Consider the following 19621-nt stretch of genomic DNA (forward strand, 5'->3'; position numbering starts at 1 on the left):
TGATGCCCAGAGACTCTCCGTGCCGTGGCTTTTCACTACGGAGGATCCCGGACAGTAAGTCGCGACAGGCCCCAGTACAGATACTAACATCGTTTCAAAGGCAGGGAACGTCGGTGCAGATCGCCTCAGACAGCCGGCACCCACGCTCCCCAGCAGCACGTTTAGCTAAACCAACAGCAGACGGCAGGCAGGCTACAGAAACAGGGATGCTCTGAAGTGAGCCCATCAGAACAAATGCTTAGTACAGAAACAAATTTTTTAATCTGTGCTTCATTCTTGCCCGCCGCTGAGCGGCCCGGGCAGCACCAGCTCCCAGGCACGGGCGATCTGGGAACCAGAGAGCCAATTTTACAGCAAGAATTTTCCTTCCTGGCCAAATATACTTCCTACGGAAAGCTCCTCAGTGTTAAATGCATGGGGATTAGTAATGCTTTATTTAGGCAGTGGAATGAGATTATTTGTAAAGCCTCCGTGTCGTTGTGTCTCCGGATGCACAACAGAGCGATCACAGCACTCCCGGAGCCGGGCCGCCGTCTCCAGCTACAGAAACACTGCGCAGGGCGCGAACGTTCAGTAACACCCCCCTGCGTACGTGAGCAGAGATCGGTTACTGCTGGTGGCTAAACTCCCTGCCAGCATCACAGCCCGAGAGGCAGAAGTTGCATAGAAGGTCGCATTAAAAGGATGGTACGTTAATTAACAGCTCAGTTACACTGACAACTCTTGAGATTACTATATACACTGAAAAACCAAATGAGTCCTAGATGACTCATGGTATTACAATGCTCACCAGATGAATTAACGATGTGTTATGTATGAAGTCCCGTCCCCAGCCGCACACAAAGGTGGCAGAGCAGAGGCGGCACGGTGCCCTACTGTACCCTTCTCTTTGCCACACTTGATTGGGTTTATCAAATAAGATAACAAAACATCACGGTGTTAGACATGGAAAGCCAGTCCTTGCACATGTTATCACCAGATACTAAATAAAAGGTTAGGCATAAGGTTATTTAAAAATGAAAGTTTCCAGTTTTGCATCTTACCTGAGATTTAATTGAATAAAAAAGTAGAGAAACAATGCCAAAGCTATGCTCTTGCCGCACATAAACAAATGCACTTACAAGAAAACCTGGGGTAAAAGGAGCAGCTCCTGGGCAGTGGATGCCACCCGGCTCAGACCTCCCAGCCCAGCACCACCAGTTACTGGGAAGTTCTCCAAATGGTGCCAGGAGTCCTCAAGTCCTGGCCTGTGACAGTGTTGAATCGGTTCCGACTAGCGTGAGACTGATCTCACACGGGTGAAGGAAATGAATTTTGGGCCATCTCTGATGGGTTTCAGTGCGCTCTCCATGCGGACATTTCTGCCGCAGTGACTGCCGCCAGCACCGTGCCCTCAGGTCGTGTCTTGAAAACAAACAAAAGCCGGCAGTGATCTCCCTGCCTCACTGAAAGCAGCTGACAATCCAGAATTCTGGGACGAATTAACTTCCCCCACGCACAGAGCTAGCTGTTCATATTATTACGAGGCTCACAAGATGAAGGCAGCTCGGGATGGCGGGCTCTGCCTTGCAGCTAAGGCACCCGAACGGTGAGCGCCGCACGGTGAGCAGGAGGCAGGTTTCCCTCCCTCCCTTCCCCAAGGCTGCCCCCCCAGCCCATCCATTTTTCTACAACTACGTCACAGCACTGGTTTCCATCTTGATTAACTGGCTCCTTCCTCCCACGATATCTTTTTTTCTGTTAGAGAGAAACATAGCTGAGAGAGAGGGCGAGAGGAACGATGCCCCCAACAAGGCCAACAAATCCAAATTCTCATCCAGGTTCTGCCTACTCAGCAAGCGTGCTGTATAATTTCATCCAACAGATTAGTTTTTCATTAAAATAAAAGTAATTGCTTATATATAAATGCAAGGGAACGCTGAAGCAACGCTCCCAGATAAAGGTAATTTGTCATTATCTCTACATAATTATTTGTTACCTCTTAATAACACTCATTTAGCTCGCTATTGCAGTAAAGATAACCTATTGATTTTAACAGGTTTTTCTTTAGTTTTCAGAACCATCTTCCATGAGTTTCTTGTTTTATTAAATACACCGCCTGTCATTTTAAGCTTCCAGAAGAGCCAACAGCAGACATGCTGTACTAATAAATTCACACCAAGCCGTGATGTGTGTGTAACCAATGAACTGGAATCCTCTTCTTAACGAGCGTGGCAGGCCACAAAGCTTTAATTTGTGTGAGTTTTCTGTCTCAAATACAAGATTCTTATTAAAAAGTGTGACTACTCAGACATTACTGCAATGAAATACGCCGGCCTTGCTCGTAGGGATGCTCCTAGCGCCGCTCCTGTTGACACCTACCTTGTGTAAATTGAGCTAAAGAAAAAGATGGACTAAACAAAAGTCATTCTGCTGCCCGTTTCTCAGCCTGGACATCTTTGTTTAAGCTTTGACTCGGCTTAAATGAACGAATTAATATTGACAAAAACATCAACTAAGCTAATGAGTTGTTAGTTAAGGCAATAAACATGTCACATTAGAGTCAGCGCAGTAAAGAGGTAATTAGCCCGGGAAGAGCCCTGCTGATGGGGGCCGCTCGTGGGCCCCTCTGCTCCCCACCCGAGGCAGGGGCCACCACCGCTGCCACCACCGTGGGACCAGCGCGGGGACGTGCTGGGGGGGCACCAGGGTGCTGTGGTGGCACCGATGGTTCACATGGGGACCAGAACCAGACTGGAGTTCTCCCAGCTAGCAGGGGATGACATTTTGGCCCTAATTATTAAGTGCTTTCAAAATGTAGGCTCGAGAAAGCAAATCTGCCCATGCTCCGGATCTCCTCCCACGTGTCCTCACCGGGAACATCCCTCCCGTAAGCAGCACACACGGAGCTATCTCCTCCAGAAAGCAGAATGCCGTAGTTCGGAGTCCGCCCACTTTTCCCAGCATTTACCTGAACACAAAAATAAAGGGTTGAGTCTTACCTGCTTATGTCATTTTTGTTAATGAAAACGTGACCCGAATGCTAAAGCATATCCAGTTGTTTTGAAGGCATGCACCCGTCTGAATTTCTAAAATGCCTTTCCTTGCTGGATCTCAAGAGCTTTAAACATATTACATCCGTCAGCATTGTTATCCTCATTTTGCAGATAGATTTTAAAAAAATTAAATAATTTGCTCAGGAAAATCAATAGCACAGGCACGAACAAGACACTGATAACTCTGATTCCCATTCTCATAATCTGCCACAAGATCTAGTTCCAACTAAATAAAAATGATGGACTCAGAAAAGATTCAAAACAAGTTAAGTCATATTTTCGGACTTTACATAAAAAAAATAAAAGTGAAGAATCATGGCTCTAACGAATTTTTCAGTCTTCCCTTTCTTCCCCTGTCTGTGGGCACAGTTTTTCTACAAGAAATTAAACCCCATTGTCACCTTTTCTGGATGAGGTTTTTTCCCTGGTTTGACATATACCTGTGTGAAATGCCAGCAGAAAGCGAGAAATAAGTTTGGATATCTGGGTTAACAATCCATATCCCTCAGTCCCTTCCTTCTCCTAGAGCAGTGAACTTCTATCGCACAGCTTGTGTCATCTTTCAGAGAGGTGTAAACCAGAGAATGTTTTCTGGCCTAAACTAAAATATAACTAGTTGCATTATTTGAAGATTATTTCTGAAGTTAAAATCATGAATTATTTTTTTTAAAAAAAGGTTTTGATCACATTCAGCGACAAATATCCTAATTTTTACAGAGCACATTTCCAGTATCTTTTTTACTTTAAATGTAATTCTGATGTGTTTCATTTTTTCAACTGAATTTCAACTGAATTTATGCTAGAAGAGACTTCTTTTTTCCTGATGATCTCTTCAAATCATTTATGTTCCGTTCTTGCAATAGGTGCAACGGCTTCAGCTTCTACGGTAATTTCAGAACTGACATGAATATGTAGGTGTTGTTTGTTTTTAATCTCTTTTCACAAGTATGGTCTTACAGTTTATTAAGAAGCTAGGTAGCTCCTGTGCATGTCAATAATGCAGACTGCATTTTATTCATAGGAAAAAAAACACAATTTACAATTACATTTGTGTTGCTCCTGTATGCAAGGAGAAAAACAAAGAGACTGAAAAGAAACCATCCCCAACTCTTACACGTCAGACTGAACGATGCTACTAAAACCCTGCACGAATTCCCATCTGCAGACGAGCAGCTATGCTGGGTGCAGCTGTCATTTTACACCATGTTGCCGAGACGATGCCCACGTAGAAGAGAGAGAGAGAATTTAAAAAAGCCTGACTTGCTGTGCAGCCATTTTGTACTGGAGATCAGACAAGATACCTGCGAGATTTATATCTGCAGCTCCCGCTCGCACAAGGACTGCTTTACTGCGTCTCACTGCTCACTCTGTGCTGTTTCAGGCACCGTGCCATGGCTCAAAATTAATCCTCAATATTCCCGATGAAGGCAAATTTTGCAGTTAAGGCCCAAGCTGCACCCACCTGCCAGGCTGACAGGCAGAGAACAATAGGACATTTACTGTACAGTAAATCAATAGCTCCCATCTAGCTCAGCCTGAGCCCTTTCAGAGGGAAAGGAAACAATTAACACTCCCGTGGCTCGCTGGCCAGCACGCACTTGTCATACTTTCGGCTTCGCTCTTCCGAGGGCTCAAGTACAGCCCCCTCTATCGTATCTACTCAGGAGCTCACACAATTTTGAAAGACAACTACAGAAAGGCAATCCTCGTGTGTTGTGCCAGAACATTCAGACTGTTGGTTGAGGCTCACGTTATCTGATAATAGAGCAAAACTCGAAATTAGCAAAAATGTACCTTTAAATATAACGATGTCTTGCTACATCTTTTATCATTTATTTTAGAAAAGTGAATGTTTGTAAGTGTACATGCATTAAAAGAATGCTAAGTGGAGACCCGCAGAGATGGTTAGGAGGAATACCTGAGCAGCACCCTGCCAGACCGATTCTGTCTTCACGTGCCCGAGCTGGCCTCCCGCCCTCGGTCAGCATGCAAGAGGAAGCAAAATTTGTCTGGAAATCTACAACAACCTCTCAGGATTTTGAGAATTAAACGTTTCCTTGCTGAATGCTGTTCCTGCAGCACTTATATACCTTGGTGCTTTATTGGACAGTTAAGATCTTTTTCCCCTACAATAAAAGAAAAAAAAGTGTTTGGTTTTTTTCCTCATTTATCTGATCCGAAAGGAAGTATCGTTATTCACTCTGAAGACTTAAGAACATCAGAAATATTATGCAATTGTAAGGGGAATATTTCCTCTGTTTTAATTATCTATGTAAATTCTGAAAATTTAGAGGTTTAATAGGTCAGAACAACCATTTCTAGGTGTAGTAAATTCACAGCATTTCTATTAAGCAGACTGATATATGCTGCCTTTTACATCACGTGAATAGACCTCAAGGAACTCTTGTAAGTGGGGCCACACAAACACTGCCGCGAAGCTGTATTAAAATCCTCTAAGATTTTACATAAATCCTTAGGAAGGAAGACAAAGGAAAAAAGAAGAAAAATGTTTGTAATAGCTGGTTTCCCGGTCCTTTCTGTCTAACTATGGCCTAGTTAAACTGACCTAACAATGCCATTTTTCTTCCTCTCAAAATCTGCAGTGGGGGAATCAAATGTGAAAGCAAGATCAATTCTGTTCCAAGACAGTAAATGAGTTTTAGATCAGACTTGTTTCAATTTATGGAGAGAACCCAACGAGGCTGGCTTAAATGCTTTCTTCCTCTAACTATGAAATTATATTACAGTGCTCTAGAAAAAGTAAACTATAATTTTAATCCAGTATTTGTTTATAATCTAGCAGGAAGGAGAAAGCCAACATGACTTGGCTAACTGTGTATGAAACTTGTTATTTTCATTCCTGTTGCCTGCATAATACCATTAAACCATGCTATTTATTTTAATCTGAACACAATGGTGGAAGATGCACAATGCCAATGAAGTAAGGGAAGTCCATGCCACAGCCTGTACGAGTCGGGGATCGCAACTGCACCTCCTCTGTACCATGGTGGTGCCCCTCTATATCCACACAGCCTACCTGCAGCGATGTGCCATACCCGTGGGTGTTGTACAGCGGCACGCTGACCGTGGCAGCCCCGACGGCCCTGCTGTGGGCGGTGGGACGCCCCCGGCCCCGCTGGGGTTGGGATCGCTCTGGGACACACCTCTGTGAGATGCTGAAACTCCAAATTCTCTCCTTTTCTTTTAAGGTAGAGATGCTTGGCTTGGCATCTGCAAGCCTAATGAAGGAATAATGTTAATTTGTATGATGAATTAAATTAGTTTCTGAGTTTCCCTTCATCTCACTCATTACAAGGGCAAGCACAGGCTGATTTATTGACTCGTCACAGCTTATTAAGCAACAGTTCATAAAGTTATTTTGAAGTGCTCTTTTTAAACATTCACACTATTGATTGACAACGTTTGGGCACTACTTCTTAACACAGACACTGAACAGCAAAAGGCACTTGTGACTTTGGTTTTCCCACTTGACATACAAAACATACAGATTTTAAGTTGGTAAAAGTGCATGTGGGTAATGTAACCTAATGCACAAGCACACTCTTGTTTGCTGGTTGTTAAAGCCCACTGCAGTATTTCAATACAACTTATCTGCTGTGCCAAACAGCGTCTCTGAACGTAACCACAATTTAAAAGCAGGTATCGGCCATATAAAACATAGCAAAACCGGAACTGCAGTGCTTTGGGGATCCCTCTCTGGGGAGAGGCTGCTTTCCCTTCCCATTAGACCAGCTCTCCCAACACAGGTGACCGGCACGGCACAACCAGCTAGACTTTGCGCATGATCTATCGTACGACAAACGGTTATTGCGTGCCGTGCCATCAGTGGTGCTCAGCGCCCTTCATCAGCCCCCCAGCCCAGGCTATTTGTGCGAGATGGAAATGGGAATCAGATTCCAATAGAGAGGGCCCTTCACCACCCACATCAGGGAGAGAAGAATGAGTCTCCGATGATACGCCCGCTCACAAAGCTATGTGGCCAGAAAGCATCTATCGCAATTATGAGCCGCAGCACGCAGAACTGGCCAGGCCCAGCGCACAGGTGAGCGCTCCTCTCTCGGTTCTCGTTACCCAGCCCCGGAGCCGGAGCTTTGCCTTCCTCTGGACACACACGGGACTCGCTGCAGCAGTTCGGCGTCTCTTAACACAAACTTCACTGCTTGTAAACGTGGGGAAACGAAAGACGTTCAGGTTAATTGCGGTACATCCCGCTAGCCTGATATCACATGTACTTGGGCAGGCATCCTGCTCTCTGAACCGCTTCCTGCGCGTACATTTCCCTCAGGGCTTCAAAACACAGCCTCAGCTTGAAGCCCTAAGAGCCTGAACCGGGGGCTGCACACCTCATAGGGCTGGGAGGTTTCCCCCAGAGCTCCCCTCGGCTCCCAGCATCCCACCCTGGCTCCAGGAGGGGCTCCAGGAGCTCCGGGAAGCGGCTCCGAGGCGAGACGGGGCCTGCAGCAAGGGGCTGCTCCCACGGGGCCTGCAGCAAAGGGCCTTCTGCATACGTTAGCTATGCAAAAAGAAACCTCTGATTAAAAATACAGAATTCAGATCATTCATCCCTTACAGGATTTGGGTAAAAAGGTAAATTTAATTTTTCAGATTGGATTTTGTTGTTAAAGTCAATAACAAAAAAATACCAACAGATTTAAATTAGGGCATAATATCTGCCACAAAGATTGACTGTTTTCTGTCATACGGATTGACTATTTTTTCTAAATATTATCTCTAAGGCTAAGGTATAGATTTTTATAAACCACCATTTTTCCATTTTTTTTTTCCTTCAGGGACAAAATTTTGCTTGAGACACTGATCTAATCACAACAACTTGAGGGAAAATAAAACCAAACCACACCGCACCTTGGATTCGTAATGAATTTCAGAGCGTGTTGATTGAAACATACAGATCCAAAAGAGTCAGCATAATGCCACCAACCACGGGATCCATGAGCATCTTCCTGCATAAATGACATAAAAATACAGCCAAGAATATGGCATGCGCTGATAGCAATTGCTCATGACGAGCAATAAAATCAGTTATTTGCTTTAATCACCATGTTGCGGGTGTTTTGTTGTTGTTAGGTTTGTTTTTAAATTAAGTTACTGAGCCACTTTGCTTAATTTGCCCTGAAAGGCTGCTGTTCAGGTGCTCGGCTGATTTATTGCTCCTGCAAGTGATGATCCTGAGCGGCCGCTCGTCTGCGTTAATTGCTGCTGCCAGCTCTGCGATAGGCAAGCACAACTGCTGGGGAGCGACGTTGCCATCACCAGGGTTGTTTCCTCGTTGTCTGGAGGGGAAATTTGAATATTTTCGCAACACAGACCTCACGGATCAAAAGACATTAGAAGAGGTTTCAAGCCAAGCTCTGCTCCCACGGGTGCTGCTGCGCTGCGCGGGGACCCAGCACCAGCAGGACGCGGCGCTGCCCCCCAGACCCGAGCCCTGCTCCCCTCGAAGCCAGCAGCTTCCCCAAGATGTGGCTCTAGCAATGCAGCCACCAAGCAGGTCGGTGTGAAGCAAGGCACAGGTCTGGAGAGAGCGACGTCCCTTCCAGGAGGGCACGAGGAGATGCCCAGCCGGACATCGTGATGCCCCAGGGACCTCAAACCCCTGCTCTGCAACGTGGAATTACAGCACTCGTGGAGCAGTTGCCATGTGGTTTTTCAAACTAAACTTAAATCTTTTTCTCTACTCTTCTTCTAAATGATGAAGTCATTTTAGAAGATGTTTTCCAAACGAATTCTAATTAAACATAACTAATACCAACTTTCAGGTCCAACACCTGAATGCTTCCGACAACCGAGAAGACAAGCTCACAGAGGGAAGTATCTGGCAATGTAAAGAAGTGGTGGCACCACCAGAAGAAAACTGCTATTTGTTTCCTCGATAGTGCACAAAATCTTTTCAATTTTTATTTTTTATGCAGTAAATCTCTAGCTCTTTCCATTCAAGCAGAGTGCAGAGAGTTGAGAGGCATGAGATTAGGAGGGACAGGCTGCAGGGGATAAAGCCTGCACAGTTAAGTACAGAGGTGTGTACAGACTGATTTTTGATTACTACAGAGGGCTCCATAGCCTCAAACAGAATGCAAAATTCCTAGCTTTCAAACGTATCAGCAAAACTTTCTGAAACTCCTAGCAGCAATCTTACGAAAATGGAAAAATGGGTCTCGGCAACCTTAATGTGTCTCATTGGCATCTATATAACAGAGCTTTGGAGTCAACATGTGTGATGGCACGCCCCTGGTAGAGGAGAGAACTGCTCTGGGACTGAAGTTCTCATACAGCAAAGGAAAAGTACCCCAAGGTTTGTGGTATGAACGTATTAAGTATTTTAAAACTGTATCACACTGAAGGATTTTATATTCAGAACTAAAATTAGCTCTAATCATTCTTGTATCTGCTTCTCAGTGGGAAGCAAACATCCCCCGAGCTTACTGGAGTGCTGGGAAAACAACTGTATACTTCTGCAAAACACTCCTCTGGATACAGAAATGCCTGCTGGAAAATGGGTATCAATTTCAAAGCAGCTCTTGAAGAGCTTTAGCCGTAACAGAAGTACATAAACGTGTGTTCGGGAGAATAAAACATTTCCACTGAACTGCACCTTGCTGGGTTAACACAGGTCTGCGCTGGGAGCCAGGGCATGCTGCAGGGTGCAGGTTAACACGAGAGGCCAGCACAGCCCAAGCAGACTTCCCGGGAGCCCATGTCTCCATGGTTTAACGGCTTAAGATTAGGAGAAACATCGTGGCAGGGAGATTAACTCGATGATCTCTGAGACCCCTCCCGACCTAGTTTCCACAGATCTAAGAATTTTTTCAAGTTTGACAGATTTTCCTCAGAGAGGACACCGAAGGCCGACGCAGGCACACCCCACCACAAAAGCTACTCCCTTAACGGCAGATCCACGATTCGAACACAGGAGTGATCAATTTCCAATGGTGTTAAAATTGCACTTGCTTTGAAAAATAAATCTGTTCTTCATGCTAGGCTAATGACTTCATTGTTTTGCTGAAAGCTTCCAGAGACACAGCTAAACAGTGTAAAGGTATCTGCTCAAACATGGGAGGTTTTACCAACACGGCCCTACAACAAAAAACCACCTTTACAACAGATAGTGTGGCCCTGTACAATTATGGAGACGTGTACTTCTATTTCTATCTAGAATTTTCACTTGCTTCTCCCGCCTAACAGGCGGGAAGGCAGCTGCTAGGAATTGGGGAAATGATAATTCAAAAATAAAAAATGGTTTCATGAGCCTGAGTTAGGAACCTAACTGCTGGCTGGCTTCAGATTAAGTAATTTAGTGAAACCGGAGAGACTGCCGTGGATTATAGCACAGAAACCCTAAAATTCGCTTTGGAAGGAAGGAAGCATGAACACACAGCCTGCAAAAACAATATAAATAACTCAACGCCGTGAACATGCTGTCACATATGACACTGACTGAGTTAAAGGGCAAAATGCTTATCATTAATAACTATATTGACGGCAGATGCTTTGAAAAATACACTGCATTAACAACAGAATCAAGGATTTTCATATTCAGGACAGAAGAGTCATTCAGATTTATCAGCCCATTAACTTTATAAACACAGCATTAGCTGCAGTTTAAGTGCAATGTGATGCATCTATAATGAGAAATTCTTTGGGTGGCATTTTATAATTAAATATCTCATGAACTACTTGTAAGGTCAACAGAGATTAATGCAGGATGTCAGGCAAGGTCACTGTATGGATTTCAGAATTCCACTCCCTCAAAAAGGCATCGTCACAATTACTATTTTCTTAAATATAGTAAATCATAACGTGCGCAACTTACGCTGCAAAAAATACGCACACATTAACAGTGTAAATGAAGAAGTAATTCATTTTGGTAAGTTCTTTTGAAATAGAAAATACGGTGCTTTTAGGACACATGCAATTTCTCTCATTGCTTCGGATGGCCCGCTCAATTTCAGTAGATGATAACGAAATACACTGACTGAAAAATGACCGCATCTTAACAAAGTCAGCCTAAAGCAGAGGAGAGGAATCATACGAACCGGTTTCTGGAGAGGCTGTCACAGGGGTGGGCAGCAGGAGGCTGCAGCAGACCCAGCCCTCCAGCACCCCTGCTTGTGAGCAGGGGAAACGAAGCTGTGCTCGTTTTGTGAGCGGTTACAGGGCAGCCGACTCCGTGTTGGAGGACGTCCATCCGGCACCAGGTGTCCGTCAGCACGTGCTGCATGGTGCTCTGCTACCGAGAATTCAAACATCTCGAAGTGGGTGAAAAGCAGTCACTTCTTTACGTAAGTGTCTGCTGCTTCATGCCGTCCTACTGCCACCTTTCACAAGGTACCAGCCTTCACCTTATCAACTCTTTTTATCTGTTTTGACGTGCCAAGGAATATTTTCTATGTCACTGGAAGACACAGAAATAACCTGTATGGTGCCTTAAAGTCAAAATAAGACAAATCGAAGAAAAACTGCAAGTCCTAGTGCATACATGCAGCTTTGTTTTCACTTGGTCCAAGAAATGTTTAATTTTTGAACAACTGCTCAGTTTTATAAGTAATTCCTTCTGCCGTTATATACATGGAGTAAGGACTAGAATGGATTTTTAAGCAGTATGCTTACAGAAAGAAAAAACGTCCTGAGAACAGCATTATCCGGTAAGTGACCTCTCCTTTTCCTTAAGCCTTTGCCTACTGCGTCCCCTTGTGAGAGGCCCTCGCACAGGCGGGTTGGGAGTCAGGCCCACAGGAGACCTCATGAATTTTCCAACTGAACGTCCTCTCCTTGAGCACTATAATAGCAAGGGTTGTATGTAAAATGTGATGGAGATGATCAAGTTCACGGCTAATGCTATCATCAACCAAAAGTGTAACCCATCACGTCCTGTATTTTTTCCTCCAATTAGTCTTTACTTTGTCAGGGTTGCAACAACTCTCTTGCATAAAGAATTCTCCTAAAAGGAAGATGTGAGTGATACCTGCAGCCTGGATTACTTGCTTTGGGTGTGAAGGGGGTCTCAGTAGCAAACAATATAGCGCTTGCTTTTCACAATCCAAACCGTCACAGGCAAAAACGTTCTGATCTTCTTCTGGCTTTCCATCCATTTCAGATATTACTTTATAGCCTGGATCTAAATTTACAGTATTTTAGCATGTCAAGCTTCATCTACATTAAAGACTGAATTTCAACCTGTCAGTCAGCCAGACAGTCGTGCAGGGTTTCTGAGATGATGATTAATAGGAGTTCAAAGATGGAGCTTACAGCTCTGCTAAGCCTAACGTAACAAAAATAGCAAGCAAATAGATAAACAAAAACACTGGGAAAAAGAAGTTGTGAATAGCTCTGAGCTGAGACAATACGCTCATTTTCTACTATTTATGTTTTTCACTTTTTCTCAAAGGCACTTGGGCATCAGGTGAGGCCTGAACCAGGGCAGGAGGAGAAATCCTCTGCTGTGGGATTATTTCATAGCTAACCACACAGTTGACTGTTCTTCAAGCAATACTGACAGTGAGTCTGTAGTGCTGCAGTGAGATCTTACAGAGATAACAGAAGGGACTTTTGTCAGACTCCACATATAACAAAAGCACACCAGCATACTCAGGAACCTCGCCAAAATAATTGCAGGAATCCAGGGCACTGAAGCTGCATCTGCTTCCATTAGATTTTGCAATGCTAACATGAAATAGGCAATACACAGATATGTAACCATCTAATAACATCAGATCATGCTTACCGTTTGTTGCAAGGATAATTACAGTAGCACTGCAGGACCACATTTCACATGGGACCAGAATGTAACATTTTATATAGCATTTTCCATTAAATTCATCTGTTTCTGACTTTTAAACCAGACATCTTGCCCTCCCCCCTCTTTTTTTTTGGCATCACCAAGTATGTTTTCCTATCGATGCCTATTGATCCACTTCCCAAAAAGTACGTGCGGTGTGTGAGCTAACCGAGCCAGCGCTCAGTTACAGAAGGAACAGCTCCACTATGAGCAGGAGCTACCAAGTGCTGAACATGAAGATCAGCCAGCAGAAGAGTGAATGCAGTGACTGCAGGACTGCTCCTGCAGCACTCGGTGCCCCCTCCAGCAGCACCGCTGCAAACCCCACACCTGGGCACTCCCCACACCTCCGCTCCCTCTACCCACACTAATTTCTTAGCGACCTCTTACTGTGACTCTGCTTATTTGTACGTTCAAAATTTCTACTCTATTTTGTCCTCTGAAAGGAAATTTTTAATGACTTGGTTTGTACTGGAACATAAGTATATGACTGAGTTATACCATCCCACCCTCACCCTGAAACACCAGAACAAGGGAAAAGAGCACCCAGGATACTCACACGTATGCCTCGCCAGGGAATAATTCGATCCACCACTAGTTAAACCAAATCCCTCAGGAATTTGACTAGAGCTACGTGGCCGAGTCAGGAGTTTGGGAGGCTCAATTTCAGCTCCAAATTCTGCCCCGATCACCCCCAGCAAGACGATGGCAGTAGCTTGCTTCCTGCGCTCTTCGTAAGAGGTAGAGATTTTCTTCATCTGCGGGAGACCAGACAGGCAACCTAAAATGAAAACAAAGAAGCAAGAGGAAAATAAATAGCAGGGCTGTTCTTAACACTCCCAACATCGTGTTTCCCAGAGAAAATAAAAGAGGTTTCCATTTAACCCAAAACGCCTTCAAGACTGTTACTTCCCTCACCAGGATTTGCAGCCACTAGAGATGATGCCATTTTACTTCTCAAAACCTACATCGCACAGTAGAAGTCTAAATACCAGCGTTTGCAATGGCCAGCCTCAAAGCCACCTACCCTTCAAAAACTGCCAAAATCTCACTGTAAAAAGAACAACAACAAAAAACATTTCAGAGAGCTTTATTTGTTCATCTGGAGAACAAAAAACGAAACACAGGGAATTCCGTGTTTACCTGCCTTTGTGAAAGGTGGTATTTGGTTTGCTTCTCGTTAACATTGAATTTCGGTGACTATCAATCTTTTGACTTATTTTATGAGATGGATTTTTAAAATATACTTCTATTATAAAAAAGCATCCTTTTGTGTTAGGGTACACCATCATATTCCAATTCTTACTACATTTTAACATACCAACATACCAGTATATGTCATTAAACTGACCTAGTATTTTTGTACACTGAATTTTGTATTTTAATGAACGTTCTCATAAATGGTGGAAAAACCTCATAGTATACATTTTAAATAAAACTCTAAATTCTACGTTGTTAGTGAAATTAAAAATGCCAGGGCTGTATTAGAGTAACTAGATGGTGGTTTTGTTTTTTTTTTTTCTGAATAAAGAAACAAAATCTTGGGAGAAATTTACTGGGCTGAAGTACATTATTCCTTTCGTCTGACAAGTACAGCTCACTTTCAGCTATGTTACTAATTCACACTATCCCAGAAATGCCCCACCATATATGCTACGAAAATAATGAAGTCTTAATCCTCCTTACAGTGCTCGGCTGTTAAACCTTTGCTGAGGAGTCAGAAGGCAGCACCTGGCACTGAACGAGACCTAGCGGGCTTGTAGATTAATGAAGGGCGAATCAGCGAGTCGCGCTGCGTCTGTCTGCACTAACGACATTCACGGGGCTCGGGAGGACACGAAACACGATGTATGAGAAGAACTAACCAAATTTGAGAACCAGCATCAGAAGGCCATCCCAGTTCAGGCAACATTGCAGCTGTGACAGCAACGTGCCAGCCAAAGGGGAGCTGAAAAACAACTAAAAGCTTAACAATGGTGGTGGGGGGGAAATCAATAGTAACTGCCTTCAGAGGAAGAAGGATGAAAAGGGGCTGCAGGAGACAAAGCAAGAAGTGTAACAGTTCTAATTGTTCCGCAATCACTTATCCGACCGGCCATCTGCGGACGCGGTGCCCCCCAACATCTGCACGCGGGGCGATGCGGGGCCAGCCCAGGTGCCTGCGCCGAGCCCGCCGTGACGCCTCGGATCAAGATGAATCGGTGCGAACTCCTGATCCGAGATTGTTTTATACCGTTTAATTTAGTTTCTGGCCCTGCTTGGATGAGCACAGCTCTGGTTATGGATTTCTGTGGTGACGTGCTGCGGCAGGCGCGGGGCGCAGCCAGCGGAGCAGATGCTGGAGCAGGGCCGCGGGATGCTGATCAATAGGCAAGGCACTGACCCTGGCGCTGCCGCCACGGCCACGGCTCCGAGGTGGGGAAGAAAGGAAGAGCGACCACATGTGCTGCTTCCAGGAGGAAATTAAATGGCGGGGGCACTCCCCTGCCCTTGCCTTTGGTTACAGCAGGAGGAAGTTAACCCTTTGGTACATCCCCGCGGCAGGCGTGCAGCATCCTTTACATCCTAGGCCTGCTTCGACACAACTTCCCTGTGTCTTCTTCAAAGGGCAAATCACAAACTTGGGGGCATCTGCTGTGAGATACTCTTTGCTAACCCAACAATAAATCTGAGCCGGGACGGGCTATGAAATATTCCTCGAGTGTTTCATTGGCATAGGATGCTCTTCATCCTGCTCACTGCTGCAGTACGGTGTTTTCTACCTCAAAACAACAACAAAAAACAACAGAAAAGAAACTAAAACCAAACCCAAGCCAACAAACCAAAAACCAACACAGCCAGTCCCCTCCCAACAACATTCCTCCCCAAAACTTCCAAATGAAATTTTTTTAAAAAAAAGGAAAAACCCACAAATATTTTTTACTTTTTTCTGAATTACTAGCGGAAACGTACAATTAATTGCAATGATTTCCTACAAATAAACTGACAGCCATTTGGGAGATTTTCAAATGAAATAACGTCTATAAAAGTAGTCCCTTCTACGCTTTCATTTGTCTCATGAAAATTTGGTATTTTCTCCCCGCGACGTGCCTCCATTTAATCATGCTAAAGGGTGACACGGAGATCCATTTTCTTGACAGGACGGTTGATCACCCTATCACAGGGAGAAAATTAATAACCTCAAATAGCTCTATGTGGAAAACAGAGGCTGCGCTGGTGAGAGGACAAAAACGCTCTACATTTTAGTTGTAAAAATAGCAGGCTCCCAGTACCACAGAGCAGAGAAACCTATCGTGTCCGTGGGTTTGCTTATCCGGGTTTCCTTCAGACGAAATGACCACGTTAAATATTTCAAAACGCGTCGGCTTTTGGGACTTAAACCTACCCACCTGCTTAGAGGAAGGTAACACAAAGCAACAAAGCATCTTTATAAAGGGTTTAAAATACAGGTAAAGCGTTTCCGAAGTTTAAATTGTTTAAAAGGCTGTGAGCTATTGATTGCTTCATTTAAAAAGCAGTCAGAGAGTGAAGCCATGAGGTCAGGGTAAATTTAACAGTGTGGAGCACTTTACTAAATAATTCTAAGGATCACGTTAATTGGCTTTGCATAGTTCTTGGGTAAAATTAATTTTATCCTGGCTTACAATAAAAGGCTTAAAAGACAAATTAAGTTCCTCAGGTTTAACTGGAATAGGGATCAATGGATTTGAATGAAGGCCGAGGGCGGATTTACGAGAGGTGGATGCCACCAGGTGCTGTGTGTCTGACGGCCCGGTTCTGTGCAGGTACCACAGCCCGGGGAGCTGTGATAACCCGCACGCACCCCACGGACGTGTGATGCCTCCGTGGTGGCCCTCAGCACAGCGGGGTGGCCTCGGGCAGCGTGACCCCACCAGCATCGCGCCCCCGGCCCGCTCCCTTACACTGCTACGGGCACCACAAATGGGAACGCAAATACAGCAGAGGTGTGCCACAGCCACGGTCTGCCCAGCTTCGGCAGCAGTAAGCCCCTTAAAGGGCACGTATATATGTATATATACGTACACACGTCTGTATGTGTGTATATATATGAGATATGTATTGTATGGTGTGTGTATATGGTATACACACGCATACGTATACACACACAAGAGGTGGAGTGAAAAAAACACAGATGACTTTAACCTTAGAGGACAGAAATACAAGGACCTAAGTGAATAAAATAATTTGCCTAAGACCGTAAATGTACCAAATGAGGTAGGGAGCTCGGATCCTGCACGCTAGTGAGAGCTGCTCCGCACTATACCAGTATTATAAAGGAACCTTCAAGAGCTACAATAATCCGTGCAACTGCATGGTATTTTCTTTCCAGTAATTTTACATGTTTTTTCACACCAGCTGCGCTGTTTTCTTACAGTAATACATTTACATCGGTCTCTGCTCACGACCTGAAACAGAAATTGCAACCAAACCAAACCAAGCCAACCCCCCCGAACCACAAACTAACGGCAACAAAGACAACCACCAACCAACCCCGCTACTAAACGTGCCTCAGTGCCCACTGCTACTTTACGGGCAGGTGGCCTTTGCTAAACACGCTGCTGGAAATTCAGGATACTGGGTGCGAATAGGAAAAGGTATCGGGGTGTAAATGCAACGTGCAAGAGAAACTTCTTGGACCCCATAGGCTGCAAAGGCCACCTGGGTGAGGGCGCCTCGAGTCTTCCCATGGCCCAGCCCTGCTGCTTCTCTCCACACTCCCAGCTGCAAGCAGTGGGCCAGGGCCAGGGCCAGCCACATACACAAAAGAGGCAAAAGTACAATTTCTTTTTTTTCCTCCCCCTTCTGGAGCAATTTATTTCTACATCTGGACATACGGAAAATTCACACCTTCCTAACGCTGTGCCCCTTACCTCTTTTTACCTGAAGCAATTCCGTATCTTCAAAGCATTTATGAAATGTACATGAGTGCAGACAAAAACCTCACCCTGCGAAACTCACTTTTGTTCTCCTCCATTACAATTATCTATATGTTTAACTTGACTGCCACTGTGACAGTCGATCCGTGCCAGTTCAGCACAACGCAGGACCCTGGCAGCGCAGGGGCAAGGTAACGAGACTGTCAGTGATTGCTGCCTCCAAGTGTTCGTCTCCTATGGTTATTGAGCGTTTCTATAACCGTCATTGTGCTGTCTTCCCAATACTTCAGTTGGGCTATTCCAGGAAGTACAGATGAGATGGGGAATCAAACATGGATTCCCACAGTAGCTTGCTCAGACAAACATAACGCATTTTGTAATCACTTTTTAACTATTCCTATAATTGAGACCAGAATTATAAAAGATTAAAAGCAGAAGAATACACTGCAGCATTACCTTTATGCAGTTGAAATGAAGAGTTTCAATAAAATTTGCTCAAGAACAGAAATACAGGCGTTTTGGTTCCATAACAATTAGTATTTTTAAATCAATCTTTTCCTGCATTTTATATCTGCTACCAAACTATTAGACAAGGAAGGAAGCCACAGAAGAAGAAACTAATGTATCTTGTGAAAATTTCTGCTCATTTTCTATTGTTCTCACTGATAAGGTACATGCATTTTAGAAAGAGATATGTATGTTTAGATAATGAAAGAAGACTTGATACCATCACTTGAAAATAAGTTTAGATAAGGATGCGCAAACGAATTGCTCTTGAATCACTTTTTTTTTCCTTTTTCTTTTTTAAGATTCCCCTCCCCAAAAGGTCTCCTCCCTACTGGCAGGCTGTGCTGATTTATTTGATAACGCCTGTCTTGTTATTTTCTTCTCACGTCTGCAGGAAAGTATTTGAAATAATGGGGCATTGTCACTACTGTAAAAACTGGAAGTGTTTAAACTTTATTTTTCTAATATTTCAGAGGGCATCTTACAACAGACAAGTTTAATAATTAAATATCAGTAAGTCACACAGCTTTGTATTATTAAAGCCAGGACATTTTTCTGGTTTGCTTTTTGACAACATATTCCCTTTGTGGTGCCAGTAACATGGTTTTACGCAGCTAGCCAGCTGCAGCACCCTCGAAAGAAGGAGAACAGAATGATAAAACCTCCCATGGTAAATAATAACATTGATCAGATAAGTATAGAACTTTTATTTTAAATTTTTATTTATTTTTAAGAAAAGACTTGCAGCCACCCGCCACCCCCCCCCCCCCCCCAAAAAAAAAGGTTTACAAAATTTGAATTAAAAATGACTTTTTGTTCAGTCATTTACGAGCCGATGTGAAATCCCATGGCTCTGAGTCCGCTGCCCACCTCTGGACAGGTACCCGGAGGTCAGAACCCACGTGTAAATCCCTGCGCTGTATCCACATGGCATATGAGGATAACAAATGTTGAAAAATTGCAATGTATATGTTAATTAAAAATGATAGTATTTAGGATAAGCAAACCTGCCAGGAATCTGTTACCCTATAACCAAAACGCTACCTAGCCGCTACTGGCAACCATAAGGTTAAGGCGCTGATTTTCTTCTGCATAGGTGGTGCTATTTTAAGCCAATAGTGTGTTTAAATCCACCCCAATGAAATCAATACAGCACTGCTCTACTCAAGGTGAGACCAAATAAACCTGTCGGAAGCTTTGAGAAATAGGCTTTGCAGTACACTTTGAGTGCTAAGTGCCTTTCAGTCCAGAGATCTGTCATTAAATAATCATTAGCCATCATTCATTCTTCCTAAAAAGCTCAACGCCTCAATCTGTTCGGTATCTGCTAAGCATTAGTACAGACTGCCGTGTGCTCATTAGCACTT

General features: G+C 44.1%; 1 protein-coding gene across 5 annotated transcripts in view; it reads right to left on the reverse strand.

Moving 5' to 3' along the window:
• The window catches only part of WDR7 (WD repeat domain 7), a 115309-nt gene that overhangs the window by 44348 nt on the left and 51340 nt on the right, over positions 1 to 19621 (reverse strand). For all 5 annotated transcript variants that reach the window (XM_035560005.2, XM_050716417.1, XM_035560012.2 and 2 more), the window contains exon 20: positions 13409 to 13630. In XM_035560005.2, coding sequence (XP_035415898.1) covers positions 13409 to 13630 — 222 coding nt within the window. The remainder of the gene's footprint in view (positions 1 to 13408; positions 13631 to 19621) is intronic.

The sequence above is a fragment of the Cygnus atratus genome, chromosome Z (assembly GCF_013377495.2).
Source record: "Cygnus atratus isolate AKBS03 ecotype Queensland, Australia chromosome Z, CAtr_DNAZoo_HiC_assembly, whole genome shotgun sequence".
NCBI lineage: Eukaryota > Metazoa > Chordata > Aves > Anseriformes > Anatidae > Cygnus > Cygnus atratus.